The sequence below is a fragment of the Struthio camelus genome, chromosome 7 (assembly GCF_040807025.1).
Source record: "Struthio camelus isolate bStrCam1 chromosome 7, bStrCam1.hap1, whole genome shotgun sequence".
In the NCBI taxonomy this organism is placed as follows: domain Eukaryota; kingdom Metazoa; phylum Chordata; class Aves; order Struthioniformes; family Struthionidae; genus Struthio; species Struthio camelus.
The window spans coordinates 24044591-24062032 of record NC_090948.1 but is presented as its reverse complement, the minus strand read 5'-3'; the positions used below and the strand labels follow the sequence as shown (position 1 = coordinate 24062032).

Below are 17442 nucleotides of genomic sequence, written 5' to 3'. Positions count from 1 at the left end.
GGGGAAGCAGAGATTTGATTTCAGAGGGAAAATATTCTGTAAGTGAGAATGTTAATCAATCAGGTTTAATAACAAAACAAACTCTCACCCCATAAGAGCAATCTGCCTGAATGGTTGTGGCTCCAGATGTATTTGTGGAAATCTAGAAATAAGATAGTTACGGATCATTTACAAAACATTTTCTATAAAGCAAGGAAGGCAGAGGCTAGGTGAGCAGTTGCAATACTTCTACAACAGCATGCAGTAGGTAACACACAGAACACCCAGCTGCACTCTAAGGTGGTGGCCTCTACTTGCCAGCCATAAACAAGAACCCAAACTCTGATCCTTCCAACAGGAGCTGTGACTGAGTGGAAGGAATGTATGTTCTTTCTCAAAAAGGGCTTGAGGGCTTGAGGCTGGGAGAAAACATACAGAAGAGATAAGTAAAAATGTATGCCAGAGAAAGCTGGATTCAGAAGGAAAAACAGCACAAAACGAGTGGGAAGCCCCAAGGAAAGATGTGCTCTTACGACAGCTTGCACTTGCTCTCTGTCCTTGCCCTGGTGCTGCAGATAGCTGCCTGCGCTGCCCTGCCTGGAAGATCAATCAGCAGAGAATGCCTTAGCTCATGCATGGAGCACAGGGCATCAGCAAACCTGGTGCATTACAAACTAGAGCTCCCTGGCTTTTTCGAGCCATTACAAGCTGTCACATCCGGCCCCAAATGACAAGGGAGCTGACAATGAGAAAGTCAGTCACATAAGCAGTAATGACAGCATGTGCCTCACTTGTTATCCCCTCTCCCAGGCTGACTGACTACCTCAAATCTGCAGCTCATGTGCTGACATCCCCTCTGGCAGAGGGCCACAGGCCCCAGCGTCCATCCCAGAGGGCCGTGAGAGGGGTCTTGGGGACAGGCCACAGCTCAAGAGCTGCATGTGGCTTCTCAAAGGTGACAGGTTGGCCATTTCTCCTCTAGTCCCTGCAACTGCTAGATGCTCTGTTTATACAAGAAAAAATACAGAACAATACCCAAATCTATATTCATCTTTCAGTAAGTAAGTAGTCAGAAAAACTGCCCTTCCCTGGGGCACATTGTGTCCTCAACGCCTACAATTCAGCAGTAAAAAGCAATTGATCCCTGCCTGGATAACCCAGCAGTAAAAAGCAAAACAACAAAGGGAGTGCGTTTTAGAACAGAGACCATGTTTCAAAGTACAGCAAGTGGGAAGGCAAGCTTATAAAGGCCACATCTTTGCATGCCCAGAATCTTTTTTTATGGGAAAGAAGCAGAAACACATGTCTTAGGGCTAAGACTTAGCACTGATGTGCACTTTTACTGGGTGTCAGGACATTTAAAGAACCCTCTGATAACTGTTGTGATGGCTAATGGCCTGCTCCAGTCTTCATCTCCTTTCTCATCAAGGGAGGATAGGAATCACATTCAGGTTCCCTTTTGGAGCAGGAGGAAAGTTCAGGTGTATTATAGGCTTAGCAAATACACCTCATACTCGCTTTCTATATAAATGGGAAAACAGGCCCCCAAAAAACCCCAAAACAAAAATCTGGATACTGTAAGCATCTCTCTTGTCCTTAATGATACAATATAATATTGGTAGACAGTCTGTCAAGACAGGATCTCCATCAGCCAGGCACCCATGAAATCAGCTTTTTCTATTCCAGAATCATGCACTCAGCTCCCACAGATAACATGACAGTAAGCAATCAGTTGATCTTAGCCATATGCAGCATACTTACAACATTTACAGTTGTGTTGTAAAGAGGTGACAGAGAGGGTGTTGTCACCTGCAAAGAAAAATAATAAAGAAAAACAGAACCGAGTATTAGCAATTGTGATGTGGTGCTGGCCAGAGATGCAAGTGGGGAGGGGTGTCTCTGAAATGCCTGGAGGTGTTGGCATACTACTTACTCCAGAGAAAATACAAAATATACCATCCTATTATTTAAGAAAATGATATAGGGAAATATGGACTGGTTTGCCTGAATTGCTTATGCCATTCAGAGCCATCTGAGCAGTCAGGGCCTTATCATTTAATGAATTTACCATGACAGATCCCCAGTGAGAAAGGGCAGGCAGTTTATCCCTACTATGGCTTGGGAGCTAAAGGACAGAGGTGGCTTGTAAGATAGCAACGATTTGCACCTGCAACCTTTGAGCCTCAAACTAATCACATGTGCCTGTTCCTGTTGATTCAAGGACAACTGAAAATGATCCAGGCACATTAACTGTTTCCTAACTAAATTGTTTACACACACAGGAGGGGAGGTATCCATAAGAGCTTCTGCTAGACGTGTTGTCTGCTCTGGGTGCTGTGCTGTTTGTGGAGCAGCTGGGATACAGGGACTTTGCCATCTTGGGAGGAGTAAGAAAAGAGTTCGGAGGGAGTTAAAAACTTTCTGCCCACTCAGAGTTTGGTTTCTTTCTGTATTATTTCCTAGTTGTGGCATAAATGCGTGCACACACACACACACTCTAAGCAGGGGCTGTGCAAAAATACAGCATATGCTCCCCAAGAGCTCTGGCTGCAATTACTCAGACCCTGCTCTTAACTTCTATGCTGGTGTAGTTCTTACTACTGGAAGCGATATTCGGTTCATCATAAGGTGAGCCCTGTGAGCAGCTTGGGCTGCCTATAGAGACTGGTGGTAGTGACAGTGTTGGGAACGGCACTACAGAGACACTTAGCTTCACAAGGTAGCTAATCATGAGAAGAGGTGCAGGAGCCTCCCCTCTCCTATAACCCAGGGTCAAGTAGTACTCATCTCTGTATGAAGCAGCTCTTTTCAGACAGCTGGGTTCAGTGTGATTCCTGAACCTGAACCAGTGCCAGGAACATGTAGGAAATCAAATAAATTGGAGTGAAAGAGCAAAGCTGCTGAAGTCTCCATTCAAACTGAAACTCTGGTTAGGTGGCAGGAAACAGGAAAAGGCTGAAAGAGAGCTTCACTTTGCCGTGAAGGGGGTTCTGCTGACATGCACTGAATAGGGCCTAGTTATCGCAGAACAAGGAGGTCAATGCAGAGAAAGCATGTTGACATAAGTCTGGATACTGCAGGTTATGGAGAAGGAAGGCTCAGAAAGCTAGCAAGGCGTGACAGATTTGGCTCTTCAGTCTTAGCTCAGTTGAAGTCCTGCAGTCTTACAGACTGCAGAAGGGAACATCACTGGGCATCAAAGATCAGAATTCAGAGCAAAATCAAAGAGGAACAGAGATTATTGATGAAAGATACAGAATTTATCCTCCCATCAGCTCTGAGCATGCAGACACATTTAGCAATTGGTCACTGAGTAAAAAGGATCTCTTTCAAACTCCTAAGGGGCACGGGTATTGCTGCACCCATGCTACCAGCTGGGAATGAAATACAGTAGAGACATTTCTCAGCTGAATTTTCTACTGTGCACTCCTTGAAATTCCTGAATGAAACACGCCTTTTTGAACAGCTGACCTGTTAATGTTTGAGTTTTTATTTTCATATCTGCCTCTTCTCTGAAGCTGTAAATTTATTTTATTTCCTTCTTCTTGGCTAAAGACACTAAACTTCATGGACTTGATGTTTGTTTCCAGGACTGTGCGTGCAGGTTAAATAAAAGTCTAAATAAAAGGAACAGCATAAACAATACATTTATATGTGTTCACCTGTCTGTGCTTGAGTCATTCATGAAACTATGCGATTTGTATATGCAACTGAGTAATTATAACTTGAAGTTACCAGCTAGGAACAGGTTTGTCTATTACTTGCAAATAACCTGATTGATAGCTCTTGATTTGGGTAGAAGTGTTTTTCCTAACTAATGTAATCACAGTTCCAAATCATAAACATTAAATTTCTTAAGGTGGTGCACTAGAGGACAAACTGTATAAAGTTAGCCCTTATTTAAAGGAAAAGCCTAGTTCTGTACTTCAGTCTCTAACAGGTGACTTGCAGGACACTAGGCATTCATGCTTTTCTGTAAGCTGCCTTGACTTCCAAAAGCAGGATTCAGTACATCTTACTAAGACTGTTCTATGCGGAAACTGAGGTCCCTAACTTGTTCTCAAGCACATACAGAAAGCTGTAGCAACACACTTAGAAACAGGTCTTTCGTAGTCATACAGTAGTCTAAAACCATTGTCTTAAGCCACTTGCAAAAGTGGATCAGTATGGCTTGCAAATTTGTACATGTCAGGAGGGATGAGAATGGTCTCTTATGTAAATTACTGCTGACTTCCTATTTGTTTACTTCAAAAAAGAAAGAAGGGGATCTTTCTAATCCCCATGGTTGAAACTCCTGCCCTCCACCCCCATTTCTAAAATTAAAGTGAGTATACTTCAATATTGTGATGTCTTTCTTGATCTGCAGACAAATGTCTACAGAACCCCAGCTCTTGCTCATAGATTGCCTAAACTACTCCAAAGTGGTATCTGGAGCTCTGAGTGTCAGCAACCCTGATGAGAGTCAGGTAGGTTTCCCAGCAAAATTAAGCACCACAGCTACTGTCTGGGAAGAGCACGTCATGGACGACAGAAAACCTGATACTGCAGCTGAGATCAAAAAAAGTTGCACCCTTTCCATCTTCCTTTTCTCCATAACTTATAGCAGCCAACAGATGTAGAAACTGAAAGAGAGACCACAAGGAGATAGTCCTCCTCCCTCTCCAGTCAGCCTCACTGGGCCCCTGCAGCTTTGTACAGGAGAGCTTCTTGCTGAAGGGAGCAGAAGGGAGATGGACAAATGCAAACACACAAGACCAGGAATCATACGCTCTGGATTTACTTCACAGCTTTACCGCAGACACCTCCACCTCTCAGCATCAACTCTCCAACACGTGGATAATATTCCTTTCCTCCCAGCATTTCTCGAACTTGCTCAAATTGTGATTTTGCATGGACAGGGACCACCACTCTTCTGTGCTTATACAGTCCCAGCTGTAATACCTAGCTGCCTCCTGGATAGAGCCCACACAAGCTACATCCTACTCATTGGGTAGGGCTGGGATTATTCCTGCGGAAGAGAAACTGATGGAGATTCCAAGGGAACCAGTACAGGCTCAGAGAAAAAGATCAACAAAGGTTAGAGAGAGCATAAATCTATTATTTCAGTTTGTGTGCAGTTAACAAGTAACTCTGTGCTGTGCTCCACCAGTTCTGCAGTTGCTCCAAGATCCTTTGAAAATATACTTTCAGCGAATAGTCATGGAACTAATTCACCACTAAATTTGGCAAGAGAATATTGCTCTAGTCTCAGAACCAGTTAGCTGCTGGGATAGGAGTTTTCGCTCCCAGCCACTCTCACCTATCCATTTCTAAATAGATGCTGTGTGCGTTTCAAGAGATCCAACCTCACGGGACAGGAAATCTCCCAAAGAAAGATCTGTTATAAAGATCCAGGGCACAATTTTCTTCTTTGCTGCAACCACCCCTAAGACCAGATGGTACCTCCAGGGCAGAAAAGCTAGGATATGCACTAAAATCAAAGTAGTAGTCTGAGACCATTGGTTGCACTGCAGAGAAATGCAGAGCTAATGAAAGGGCCAGTTTGATTGATTTGGTCACGGCAGAGAATGGGAGGGAATGTAAACATTCACAAGGAGCATTTAATCTAACAGCTAAGTACTCCTATGGCCTCCCCTCCCTTGCATTCTGACCTCTCCCCTCCACTCTCATCCAAGACTCAGCAAACACACAACTCCTACTCACCATTTTGCTCTGCTTCCCAAGAAATCCCTGCACGTATTAAGAGCTGACCAGGTGACTCCAGAGTTAGTGCTCCTCTTGGAGTGAATCTCTCTTCCTGTTAAAACACAAATTGTAGACCCACAAAGAGGAAGAGACAATGACATTTCTCTTATGGTGACTCAGATAACCTGGCTGAATACCGGCACACCTGAGAGAGCCGTTACTCAAACAGGCTTCTGCCAGGGGCAGAGTCTGGAAAGCATGTGGAAGGCTGGACTTCAGGGTACAAAGGACTCTGCCTCTTTCATATCGCCTCATGCCAAATAAAATTACTCCTGGCTCTGAGTACGTGTTTTAATATGTGCCACAGCTCAATGTTAGGTAAACTCTGCTTTTAGTTCCTAGGACTGACACCTTGACTATTAGAATATGTTTACCGGGGATGCCAGGACAAAGTGGAGGATATCTACTAGCCTGTTTCATGCTTGAGGCGGAGACCAATGGGCCTGCCACTAGGTACTCATGCTTTTAAATGTCAAAGAGTCTCCTGTCAAACAACTGAAATCCCCTCCAACATTTCATGCACAAAGACTGGGCGGTCCTTGGGCACTCTCTGCAAAATTAAATACTGTTTCTAGGCAGAGAAAATGAGGAGCAGCCAAGTTACACAGCACTGGTGGCAGGCAACCAACATGGAAAGAGAAATTAAGGGCAGAGGCTACTTGGGCAGCAGGGAAGATGCAAGTCTGTGAGAGATCTTTATACAAACAACAGGTAGATCCTGCACACAGTGCAAACTTGTCTTACCGCTACTGCAAATGTCTGCATATTTCTCTAACAGCTGTAACTCTTTCTTGTTCAAATTCTATCTTCTGTTTTACCTCCTATTTCCTGTTGGCTTCACTTGGGCTGCATCGTTTCTAATGTTCCAACATCAGCTTGGACCATAACTGTAGGTGTGATTGGAGGCTTTCTGGCCCTCCATTACAGAAATTATGTCCACCAAGTGACCCAAATGCTAGCTTCTGTGCTTACTCTAAGGTCATATTAGGCAATGACACTGCTGCAGGAAGTAGTGTTGCTGCTTGTCTTTGGGAGCAGTTGGAAAAAAGTTCTGTCACCGTGAAATTTTGAGTGGCTATGACAAACAGCACAGGAACAGTATGGGTGGCAGAAGATGCACAAACTGTGTGTGTTGGGGGGGAAAGGACACAGATGTGATCCTTAATAAGTGGGGTAAGCATCAAGCAGAGGACAGAAAGAGGAAAAAAAGCATTTAAGGTGCTGCCTGGTTACAAACCATTTTGCTGCCACAGTGACAGTGAAGAGCACAAGGTTGCAGTAAGAACTCTCTCACTTTTAAAGGCCAAAACATTAGCTTTATGGAGCTCTGCGTCAAACTGTCACAGATGCTTCAGGTTTGCATTGCTACCTTTCCTAGGAAACGGCTGCATGGACAGAGAAGTTCTGCCTCAGGTTCATATTGCTGTCCTGCTTTGCATGGGAGTTTCACGTCCTGGGATCTTTGCAACCCACTGCTGAAGATCATATTCTGTAGTGCAGTAAAGAGTCCCCGTCTTCTGAAGTCCACTTATGGACTAATTCCCAGATCTATGACGTTTATCGCTGCAGATCTGCATCTCAGCTGACTAATGGGTCAGTGCGGAGCATGAGATACAATGGTGTAGACCCTTTTTGGCTGACCACGCCATTCCTCTGCCCCACTTCCTGAACACGCTCTGGATTCCAAAAACCAAGACAAAGATAAAGGCGCAAGTGAAAGTCATTTTCTGCAGAGTAAATCCCAACTGGCATTAGTAGCAGACACAAACAACAGATGGCAGAACAAGGAATGTATTAAGAAATGTCCTCCCCTTGAAGAAACAGTAAATGCATGCACACAACAGAACATGCAACTGAATCCACAGTCTTTAATGAATGCAGAGACTAGTTCTGGGCATAGGTACATATGGGATTGCCCCCACGCCCTCCTCTCTTCCCCCTCTTAAAAAATGATTTTATTCAGTGAAATGTAAAACCACAGAAAGACTGGAATATGTATGCACACCTTAAAGACTCTGACATTTTTTTTCTTGTTTTTAAAAGAAACTTTCACGCATTCAAGTTATTGACTGTTAAACCTAGTTGGTACAGGCAGAAATGTTCTACATAGATCACCGGCTGAAACACAAACTACAACAGTTGTGAATACACTGTCACGAGACATCTGTTTGAATGCTAATAAATGTAGCAGATCTGTCAAACCACATTGCAAGCACCTGCAACGAACCAGAGTATACAATCCAAAGACCAAGGAAGATGAGAAACTATCAGAACATGAAATAAAGATGTTTGAAGTACACAACAAGCTTCTAAAGTAACTTCTCTCCAGATTAATTACTCCCATTAGAGAGCCAGGAAATCTGAACTACTGCTTGCCAATGAAACTTTCCTTCTGTTTCACAGGGAACGTGAATGTCATGACTTTATTTCCGGCCCTCAGTCACTTGGATTTTGCTTGAATGGGGCAAGTAAGAGAGGGACAAAAGCAGACCCCATCTAGTAGAGCTCACTTCTGCAGGCCTGGGTTGTCAAACAGCAAAAGATCAAAAGCTTTGCCTATAAAAAGGTGGCTATAACATTTTAAAAGAGACACAAAATAGAAGTAAAAAACAAACAAACAGAAATAATATGGTTTTGTACAGCCTGCAATAAAGCTATGGTCAATGGTACAATATCGTTCATATGACACTTATTAAGGCTTTGACTACTGGTCTTCTACAGGCAGATTTTATATACATAAAAGTGTGTGCGTGTGTGTATGTGTGTACAAATTACTTTTCTCTCTTGTTCTAAGATAGAAAATATTTTCATGCATTTGCTTCCACTAGTATTCACAATACTTGGATCATATTCTGTTTAAAGACTTGTGGAGAGGGTTGGGGTCTATTTATTATCCGTCCAGAAACGCCCTCATCTCCAAGAATGTCATTTGTGCCTGACGCTGGTGCTAGCCCCACGTTTCCCCACAGTCATACACCAGAGGAGGAGGTGTCATCCTTGAGCCTGACAGTACATTGGTTATGTAAACATAGTAATCCTTGGATTATAAATACTTTATTAAAGCTAACATACCTCAGCTTTTAGCCTGTAATTGCCCATGAGTGCCTTAATGAAATGCCATTCAGAATAAAGTCTTGTCTTCTTTTTCTTCCCGTAACAACAGCACAATTACAGCAGTTCCCCCAAAGGTGCAGTTTCCCATATTTTTTCCCAAAGAAGTGCCAAGATAGCCGTTAATTTTGCAAGCCCATGGTTCAGTAGCTTCCATATACATAAATAACTGTAACATACAGCATATCTCAGCCTTACAGCACAAAGTGCTTAAGTCACCATCTTGCACATCTGGGTTACAGACTTGCAATGATGTCAAGAGACTGGGCCATGGCTCAGCAAAGAATGGGGATAAAGCAAAAACCAGAGGAGTTCTCCTGTCCCTAGTCCCAGGCCTTGGGCATACGCATGCTCAGCAGGTTCCCAGAGCTCACCAGAACTGACCTCTAGCACAGCCTGTGCTCCTCTGCCTGAGGCACAGCCAGCAACACAGTGCTGAGATATTCTGACTAACTCTGACCTGGCATTTCCTTCTGCGAGATGTTCTGCTAGCTGGCGTGGCAGAGAGCTCTAAGGTTGCTGCGGGGAACTCCGGGAAGAGCAGCTCAGCCAAGAGAAGGGAGGACTTATGAGGAAGTAGCACTAGGGAACAATGGAAGGGCGGGAAGGAAGGAGCATAAAGTAGACTGGGAAAGCAAAGAAGGGTGGAGTGATGAGAGAAGATTTTTACTTAAGATAAGGCCTGGATTGTTGCCACAGCCATCTGAGCTGCCTTGTCTTGGCAGAGTAACGGGACCAGATTGTGAGTGCTCCAGTGGCTAAGTGTGCCCTGACTGTCACCACAGCACTTCCCCATCAGCCACAGACTTTCCCTTGGCCGCTGCACTGAAATGATTCCATTCAACATGCACCATGACAATTGCTGCAAATCAGGTGCTGGGCACTTCTTGTTGATCATGGTCCAAGTGGGTAACAGCCCTAAAGAGACCCTCCCCATGCCCCTGCCTACACACACAATAACCAAGACAATAAATAGATGGGACAGAAGGAGTCATGGAATCTGGAGCCACAGTCATCTGACTTATTGCACAGAGTGTTTTGGGCTGGTAGGGGACAGTGGGTGGCCCCAAAGGTCCACTGAGAAAATCCTACTGCGTGGCTGCCCATAGCATCTGCTCCAGAAGATGCATTCAGCTCATGTGTATAGGCTACTTAAGAAATGTCACCTAGAAACAGGATATGCAAGAGAATAAGGCTTTTTTCAATTCAAATTCAGTCTTCACTCAGCCCTTGGCAAGCTGTGCAAAATACAAGATTTATGCCCTGGCAGGTGTGACTAGAAGACAATTTTTGGTCCTGGGTATGTTAGCAAAAGAAAGGTCATGCTAATTTTTTCAGAAGCAAACCTTTGAACTGGATTTACTTTTAGTTACAGAAAATACTGTACACTGCTTTTGGCCAGGTGCACAGGAGCTTTAAAAAAAAAAAAAAAGACAAAGATCACAGTTAAATGTCTCAGTCTTCAGATGGGGAATGTCTGTGAGGAGCAGTCAAACTATTTTCTCACGTGCAATGCATCCTGAAATTTGGTACTTAAGTATCGGGCGTGAAAGCCTTTCTTGTTGATGGTGTCGTCTGTGTGGAATCGAATCATGATCGAGTCCCCTGCAGAGTAGATTTCTTCCAAAGGCTGCAGAAAAGGAAATAAGACAGGTGACGTCTGCATGCTAAACAATTATCTGCACAATGATGGCAGGGTTTAAGCTCACAGTGAAGATGGACTGTCAGGAAACACGAATACTGAGCATTCTGTACCTCCTGCCCTGCTCCGACTTCTCAAGCACATCATAAAGTAGAAGACCTCTTACTTGTCAACAAATTAGATTTCTGTCAACTGTGGTTCAGGTCAGGCTGATCCTCTCCCAGGGCTGGGAGAGAGAAGATGACCTTGTGCATCCCCTTCCAGTCCTACTGCTTTCTGTGATTGCTCAAGAGGTCAATGAACCACTGTATCGATTCACTAGGTTGGCAGAGAGAAGTGGGGAAGCTTATGCAACCCATGCCTTCGTGCAGGGATTCTTTTGCTCTCCCAGGGCTCAGCAGTTGTTGATGCTTTTACTCCATACAAGCTGAGTACCTTGACTGGATAAAAGCAGAAATAGAAGTGCTGCCTTCAGAAAAATTCAGCCCTACTGCTCTGGGCAGATTGGCAGCAGCAGGCCTCCTAGAAAACAGGATTGGAAGGCTCCCCAAGAAATCCTCCTCCTGCCCCAAAACAGGATTAGACCCACCAAAAGCATTCCTGTCCAATGACTGCCCAAAATGCTTTAAAGGTCACTTGTGATGGAGATCTTCCCTCTCCCAGACATCCATTCCGATGCTTTCCCATCCCCACCATCAGAAAGAAAGTTCTTCCTCACATATAACCCGGATCTCTCTTGCTGCAAATTTAAGCCCGTTACTTCTCTGAACGATCCCTGTCCCAACTCACTGAACATGGAGATTGCTTTTTGCATGCCTGCCTTTTATGTTTGAAGATTAATGCCAGTTCACTTTACAATCTCAGTTCTACCACTTGTTCTCTGTAAGTCACATTCACTGAACTCCCTGGTTATTCTTCTTCCAACCTTCTGACCTTGCTCCAAATGATTCTACTATTTTCAGGAAATGGCACAACCCAAACTGGACCCTGTTTTGCAGCTGAGGATCTCCCAAGGTCAAACAGTGGCAGAATAACTTATTTTATCTTATATGCAAAACTCCTGTTCTCTTCCCCACTGCTGGGCTGTGACCCGCTACAACCTGCCTGTGCTCCTCTGCCGAACTGACACTTTCCCAGCCAATGTTTCATCCTTGTGCTGGTACGTGATTCCTACCCTCTGCCCTGAATTTCTTCACACTGAGCTAGCTGCTCTGCTTCTATTTTCCAGACCATTTCCCCAGTTTGGCAGGACTGTTTCAACATTCCTTCTGCCTGGTTGTGTCTTTTTAAATTCAATATGCACCTTGTCCATTTCATTGCTGAAGTCCTAGATAAACCAAACATAGAACCTCTGTTTTTAAATTCTGCACGCTATTACCTGCATTAACGGAGTCACTTCTGTTAATCAGGACATAGATAATGGTTTAGGAGACAACACACCGTCCTGGAGTCAACAAGCAACTCTGCAAGCCTCTCCACAGCATGGCTGCAATGTCACCTTGCTTCAGGAAGGAAGTGACTAAGGATTAAACTGGCCTTTGGAAGCCGAGTTTCCCATAGTTACACAATGTTCTAACTGCAGTGCTTGGGCAGAGCAGCAGGGTAGTGCCATGCTGCGTCTCAAGGTTCTGGACTAACAGGGGAAAGTCAATTGGCAAGGTTTCCAAATCAACTCTGTGTATCAAATAAAGCAGCTGTGATCTCTGGCCATAGGAGAGTAAGCAAAACCCAGACACAAAAAGCATTCTCACCACCAGTTTGTGACAGCTGTCTCTCTCCAAAAAGAATGTAAGAATACCCTCCTTTGCCACTTCCAGTTACCCCTACAAAATCACCACTACCTTGGCTTACCCCTGAGCCACAGAAGCGTCCCAGACGGGGTGCAGTGCTGTCATAACCATCGTAGATCTCCATGTAGTCGTATCCACAGTCAGCCTCCTCCTCAATCTCAAATGTCTGGAATATCAGCTCCACCCCATAACCATCTTCAGCTACAATCACCCAGTCACAGTTGGACTGTCCTGGGTAGTTGTTGTCCCCAAATTGAGCATGGGAATACAGCTCCTTAGTTTGTACTTCAGCCTTTAAGCGCCCACCACACTCTGAAGGAAAAAGAGGGTACATAATACAGTCTCCCCAGAGGCCCCCCCTCACAACAGACTCACCATCCCACTTCCAGGCCAGCTGTAGAGAGGAAAGACCTCCAGACTGAAGTGCATGTACAACAGGTAAGTTATTAACATTTCACCAAACTACCACAAAGCAGTGAATTCTCAAGTCATCCGTGAATCCAGTGACCCACATAATGCAGAGTGGCTTGGTCTTTTCGGCACAGAACACGGAGTGAAAGAGGTGACCAGATAAAATGGGCAGGATGGGGTTCCTGCCACAGAATAATCAGGAAAAAAGATATCATTTTGTAGAGTTAAAAACAATTGTTTAAAGGAAAACTTAAAACGTTCTTTGCACTTGTCCTGCAGCTGAAAGTCTGGGCGCAAGTATTTGCCAGCAATAAGTTGCAGCACGTTAAAAACCTTGGCACCAAAATCATCTTATTCTGTCCATGCATTTCACAAATGTAGCCCAGTGCTTCTGCAAAGCACATGCACTTTTGGTGCAGAGTTTACCTGCAGCCAACCAGAAAGATGCCTCCTCAGCAATCTCCTCATACATCCACTACCACTCTTAGAATTTGTTTCATTTGTTTGCAGTTGCAGAGATTCCAGAAAACTGAACCTTGGGTAAAACTAAGGTTTCCAAGACCAGTCTGGGCTTCCACAAATGAAAAATTAAGCTTGTGTCTGCCCACAGCACGTTTCTGCTTCCACCACAAGCCATTTAATATGGATCTGTTCTGTGTGTGGGTCCATACACCTGAGAGGCAATCCCTTGCTGGACTATGTGGTATCGCCTCATATTCTGATGACTGCTGCGGAACAGAAAGGGGTTGCTCCTCAGTCAAGCATCTCTGATTTTAACATGAGACAATGAGCAGGAATGTCTGATAAGAAGAGGCCTCTCAGCTGATAAGGAAACTGCCATGAATAGTATGGTGCAAACAATGCTCTGAAAGCTGGTTAGTACTATTTACAGCCAGTTAAAACTCAGGCTTCGCCCATTTTGGAGAAAAATATGTCTGGTTTTGCTTGGTAAACACTACAATGAGAAACCTGATGACATCTCATCACACCGGGGTACTGGCAGGAAACTCAGCTTACCTGTGCTATGCTTTGCCTGGAAGCCTTTTCTCTGTACAGAAGCATCAGAGTAAAACCTGAGGAACATCTTGTTAGTAGAAGCAACCACAGGGTTTGGTTTCTTGCTGCCACAGAAGCGGCCAAGGATAGGTGACTTGCTGTTGGGCCCATCATACATTTCTAAGTGGTCATAAGCACATTCCTGGTGCTGTTCAATCTCAAACTCATTGAAGATCTACAGTAAGAGCATAGAATAAGGAGAATTAAGGAAGACACTTGTAAATCTGAGTGTCCTCAGATTTACATCCTCTTAGTAGAGGATGAAACGCCCAGGAAGACACAGGTCAAACGATATGCCTGTCCAACTCCTCACACACAAACAAAAACAGAACCTTGTGCTTTCAGATGAGAGTGATCTCAGGAGAGTGGAGCTCAGCTCATAACATGTCCTGTGTAGCCTTAGCTCTGCTGCCTCACACATATGCATGACAACTGTCTTCAATCACAAGCCTTATACGCTCTTATTTTCCCTGCTGGGAATCCTGCCTAATGCACTGAATGGACAATTGTTCAATATTACTTCCTCCAAGGACCCCTTTGGATCCAGGCATTATTTCCTCCCAGGGCATGGACTAGCCGCACAGCTTTGGGCATGTCCTGCCTTATGCATCAGTCTGTCCTGTAAGATGAGGCTGATGCATCCTCTGCAGAGGGGCTGAGGACTGGCACTGCCCTCACCTTATGTGAGGATGGTCCCAACAGAGTAGCTCACAAGGAGGGATAGGGAGGAGAGGGCATGCTCCCAAGTGCCTGTTATACCTTCTGTTAACAGAGCAGGCAATGCTCCACAGGCATCATCTCCTAGAGTCTCCTCTAAGCTGCCTCACGTCCCTCTGAGACTTTCTGTCCGTTTCTAGCCCAGGGGCAGCCTCCTAGGACCCCCTCCACCCAGCACCTCACACAGGGCCTGGATTAACCTTTCCTCTCATACAACGGTAGGGAGATATCACTTCAGCACGGCATTATCCAGCCTGCTTCTCCCCTCTCGCTCTCTGGTTACTCACTACTTTCACTCGGTGGCCAGGTGTTGCAGAGATATTCCAGGTGCACTCTTTCCGGCTAGGGTACTTGTCAGGCCAGTTTGGACTGCTCATCATTCCCTCTGCGCTGCTCAGTTTGTGCTCGCAACCAGCTTGAGAGAGAAAGATCACAACATGGAGGCAGGTCTCACAAGGGAACTGCATTATTGTATTGTCCTACATGCTCCTCCCTGCCCACTGAAACCCTCAACAGGGCAGAAACAGGGAAGGTTTCAGTCACTGAATACAATCTTTTCGGATTACTGCATACTTCTGGGTGGGTCTGTCCCTAGCAAGGCCTATACTTCTGATACGCTAGAGGGCAGCCAGACTAGGTGGCTGAGCTAATCAGACAGCTGGTGAAATAGGTTATCTTACTTCCCTCTTCCTCCTCTCCTGTTCCTCCATCTTTTCTCCCATGCTCCCAGGGACAGAGTCTTCACTGTGTTGACTCTGGTGCTATCTGAGCCCTGTTTGAGCTCTTTGTTTTGCTGGCTCAGCAAGTTGGATCAGCTCACGGAGAAATCAGGCAAGCAGACGCTGTACGAAGGAAGGCCATGGGAGCACACAGCCAGGGGTGGAGCGTAAGAAGAAATTTTTGAAAGCAGCAAACTCTTAGATCAGCTCAGTTTCTCTCTTCTGACTGAACCTAAGGCTTAAATGATACCAAAAGCAACAAGTCTAATGGAGGTGTTTCACAACTGCTTACTGGCTTCTTTTGCTAGGCCAACTTCTTACTCCCACCCTGTCCATCTCCCTGGCCATGTGGAGGGCCAGACTGGGGAACTGATCCAGCTTAAAAAAAAATTCCCTCTTTTTCCTTTGGCTGGAGATTTTTTTAGCTAGGTCAGTGCTCCAGCCTGGTACACTACCCAGCTGTACAAACATGCTTCCAACACGGGGCAGGATGCACTCTGGATCAAGAAGTGTTTGCAAATAAAGACAGCTTAACTTGCTTGGATGTAAGGAGTGGGGGCCTTACCTTCTTTGCAATCGTGGCCATTTTCATGCAGCATGAACCCATTTCTGCAATGGCATACATAGCTCCCAAAGGTGTTGATACATTCGTGCTGGCACCCACCATTATCTTTGGAGCATTCATCTTTGTCTGGGCAGAATCAAATCAACAAATACTGAGTTGCCAGTGAGGAACAGGCTACTGCAGTTGCCAGCTGTGAGTCCCATATCCAAACTGGCAGATACCAATGCAAACCTTAAACCTCTGGTGCTGGATTAGTCCAGTCACATTTTTAGCCTTGGGTATGATTTTTCTCAATCATCTTTCATTCCATAAAATGCAGCACAGATGTCTTTTATTATATAATGTATGTTTTGAATGATTAAATAGTCCTATCATTAACAGAAACCTAAGAGCAATGCCTCGTTATTTTAGAATAGGGTTCAGGAAAAATATCACAAATTTACCCGCCTAGGCAAAAAATTAACTGGCCCATCTTTATTTTTTCAAGTTCCTGTATGCTTTCATGAGCCCTCATCTATAAACAGCTTTGTCCAAAAGCACAAGGAAACACATGGAGAAGAGGTTCCAAAGTATGAGTTGCTCCCTGAAACTGCAATATGTCCCAGTGGATTTTTACTCCTGCATGTTCAGCTCTACGCAGAAGCTACAGGGCCAAAGAAGGGCCTGTCTTTGTCACCCTTTTGGGACAGTGGCACATGTAGGTAGCAGAGAAAAAGGAATATCAGACACTTCTATTCCACCTTTTCCATAAGCAAATGCAAGGATTTTGGCTTAGAAAACTTCAGGCTTACAGTAAAGGGAAAGGATGCAGGAAGCACAATGGGAGCCACTTACTGAGGTTAGTGCCTTCCCACTACATACAGTTCCCTTCCCAAACTGGTCCAGCTGAAAGAAAAGTGGGATTTTTCCCCTACTGCTCTTCATGGCAGGTGTTCCCGAATCTCACTGCTCTGAGCATAGGATCTGTTCTCAGTTTCCAGTCCAGTTTCACTTATGACCAGCTTATCTCCATTTTTTCTTGTGCCAGTGCTCTCTCCCTGGACTACATTACCTTCTTCTGTTTCCTCATACCCAAACGTATTTCTAGATGAAACATACCCTACCTCATCACTCCTCCTGTTAGATTTAATAAGCCAGTCCTCTTGCCTTGATTCTCTTCTGCATCTGTCTTAATTTGAGGTCCTTTTGCCTGATTAGCTGTAGATTGTCCTACTCAAAAATATTAATATTGGTCTGCTTCTGCTGAAAATACAGCATGGAACTGAAGTTCCACTTTCACATGATCTCTGTAAATGCCTGCCAAAAGATGCGTCACCGAAGCAAAGAGCTATGAATGATTCAGACCAAGGTATTAGAAACCTCCAATAGCATGCACAGCTTAGATGGGAAGGACTGTAGTACAGAAGACTTCTGGAAAATTTCCAGCTCTTCTAGTTTCAGAGAGGAAGCCAGTCCCTAATGACTCCTGGGCAGAAAGAACAACTTCTGGGATCAAGTTTCCCATTGCTTCCTGCTGCGGTGGACTGGGAGCACTGATGAAATCCATACACCTTGCTGACACCACACTGTGAAACTGGAACATACACTGCACTGAGAAACCAAGCTGAAAAGAGACACAGTACAGAGCAACCATACTTTTTACATGTAAATAACCATGTAATCTGCTGCCTAATTTAACAGGGGCTTGAAGAAAATTTACCAAAAACA

At 44.7% G+C, this 17442-nt stretch overlaps 1 protein-coding gene across 1 annotated transcript in view; it reads right to left on the bottom strand.

Annotated features, from left to right (window-relative positions):
- Nucleotides 1-7497: 7497 nt before the first annotated feature.
- TLL2 (tolloid like 2) overlaps nt 7498-17442 on the bottom strand; it is a 102477-nt gene continuing 92532 nt past the window's right edge. Inside the window, exons 17-21 of the mRNA XM_068950326.1 lie at nt 15736-15861; nt 14739-14866; nt 13696-13909; nt 12329-12579; nt 7498-10465 (exon numbers count right to left, since the gene is read on the bottom strand). Of these exons, the coding sequence (XP_068806427.1) occupies nt 10331-10465; nt 12329-12579; nt 13696-13909; nt 14739-14866; nt 15736-15861 (854 nt within the window). The 3' untranslated portion in view covers nt 7498-10330. The remainder of the gene's footprint in view (nt 10466-12328; nt 12580-13695; nt 13910-14738; nt 14867-15735; nt 15862-17442) is intronic.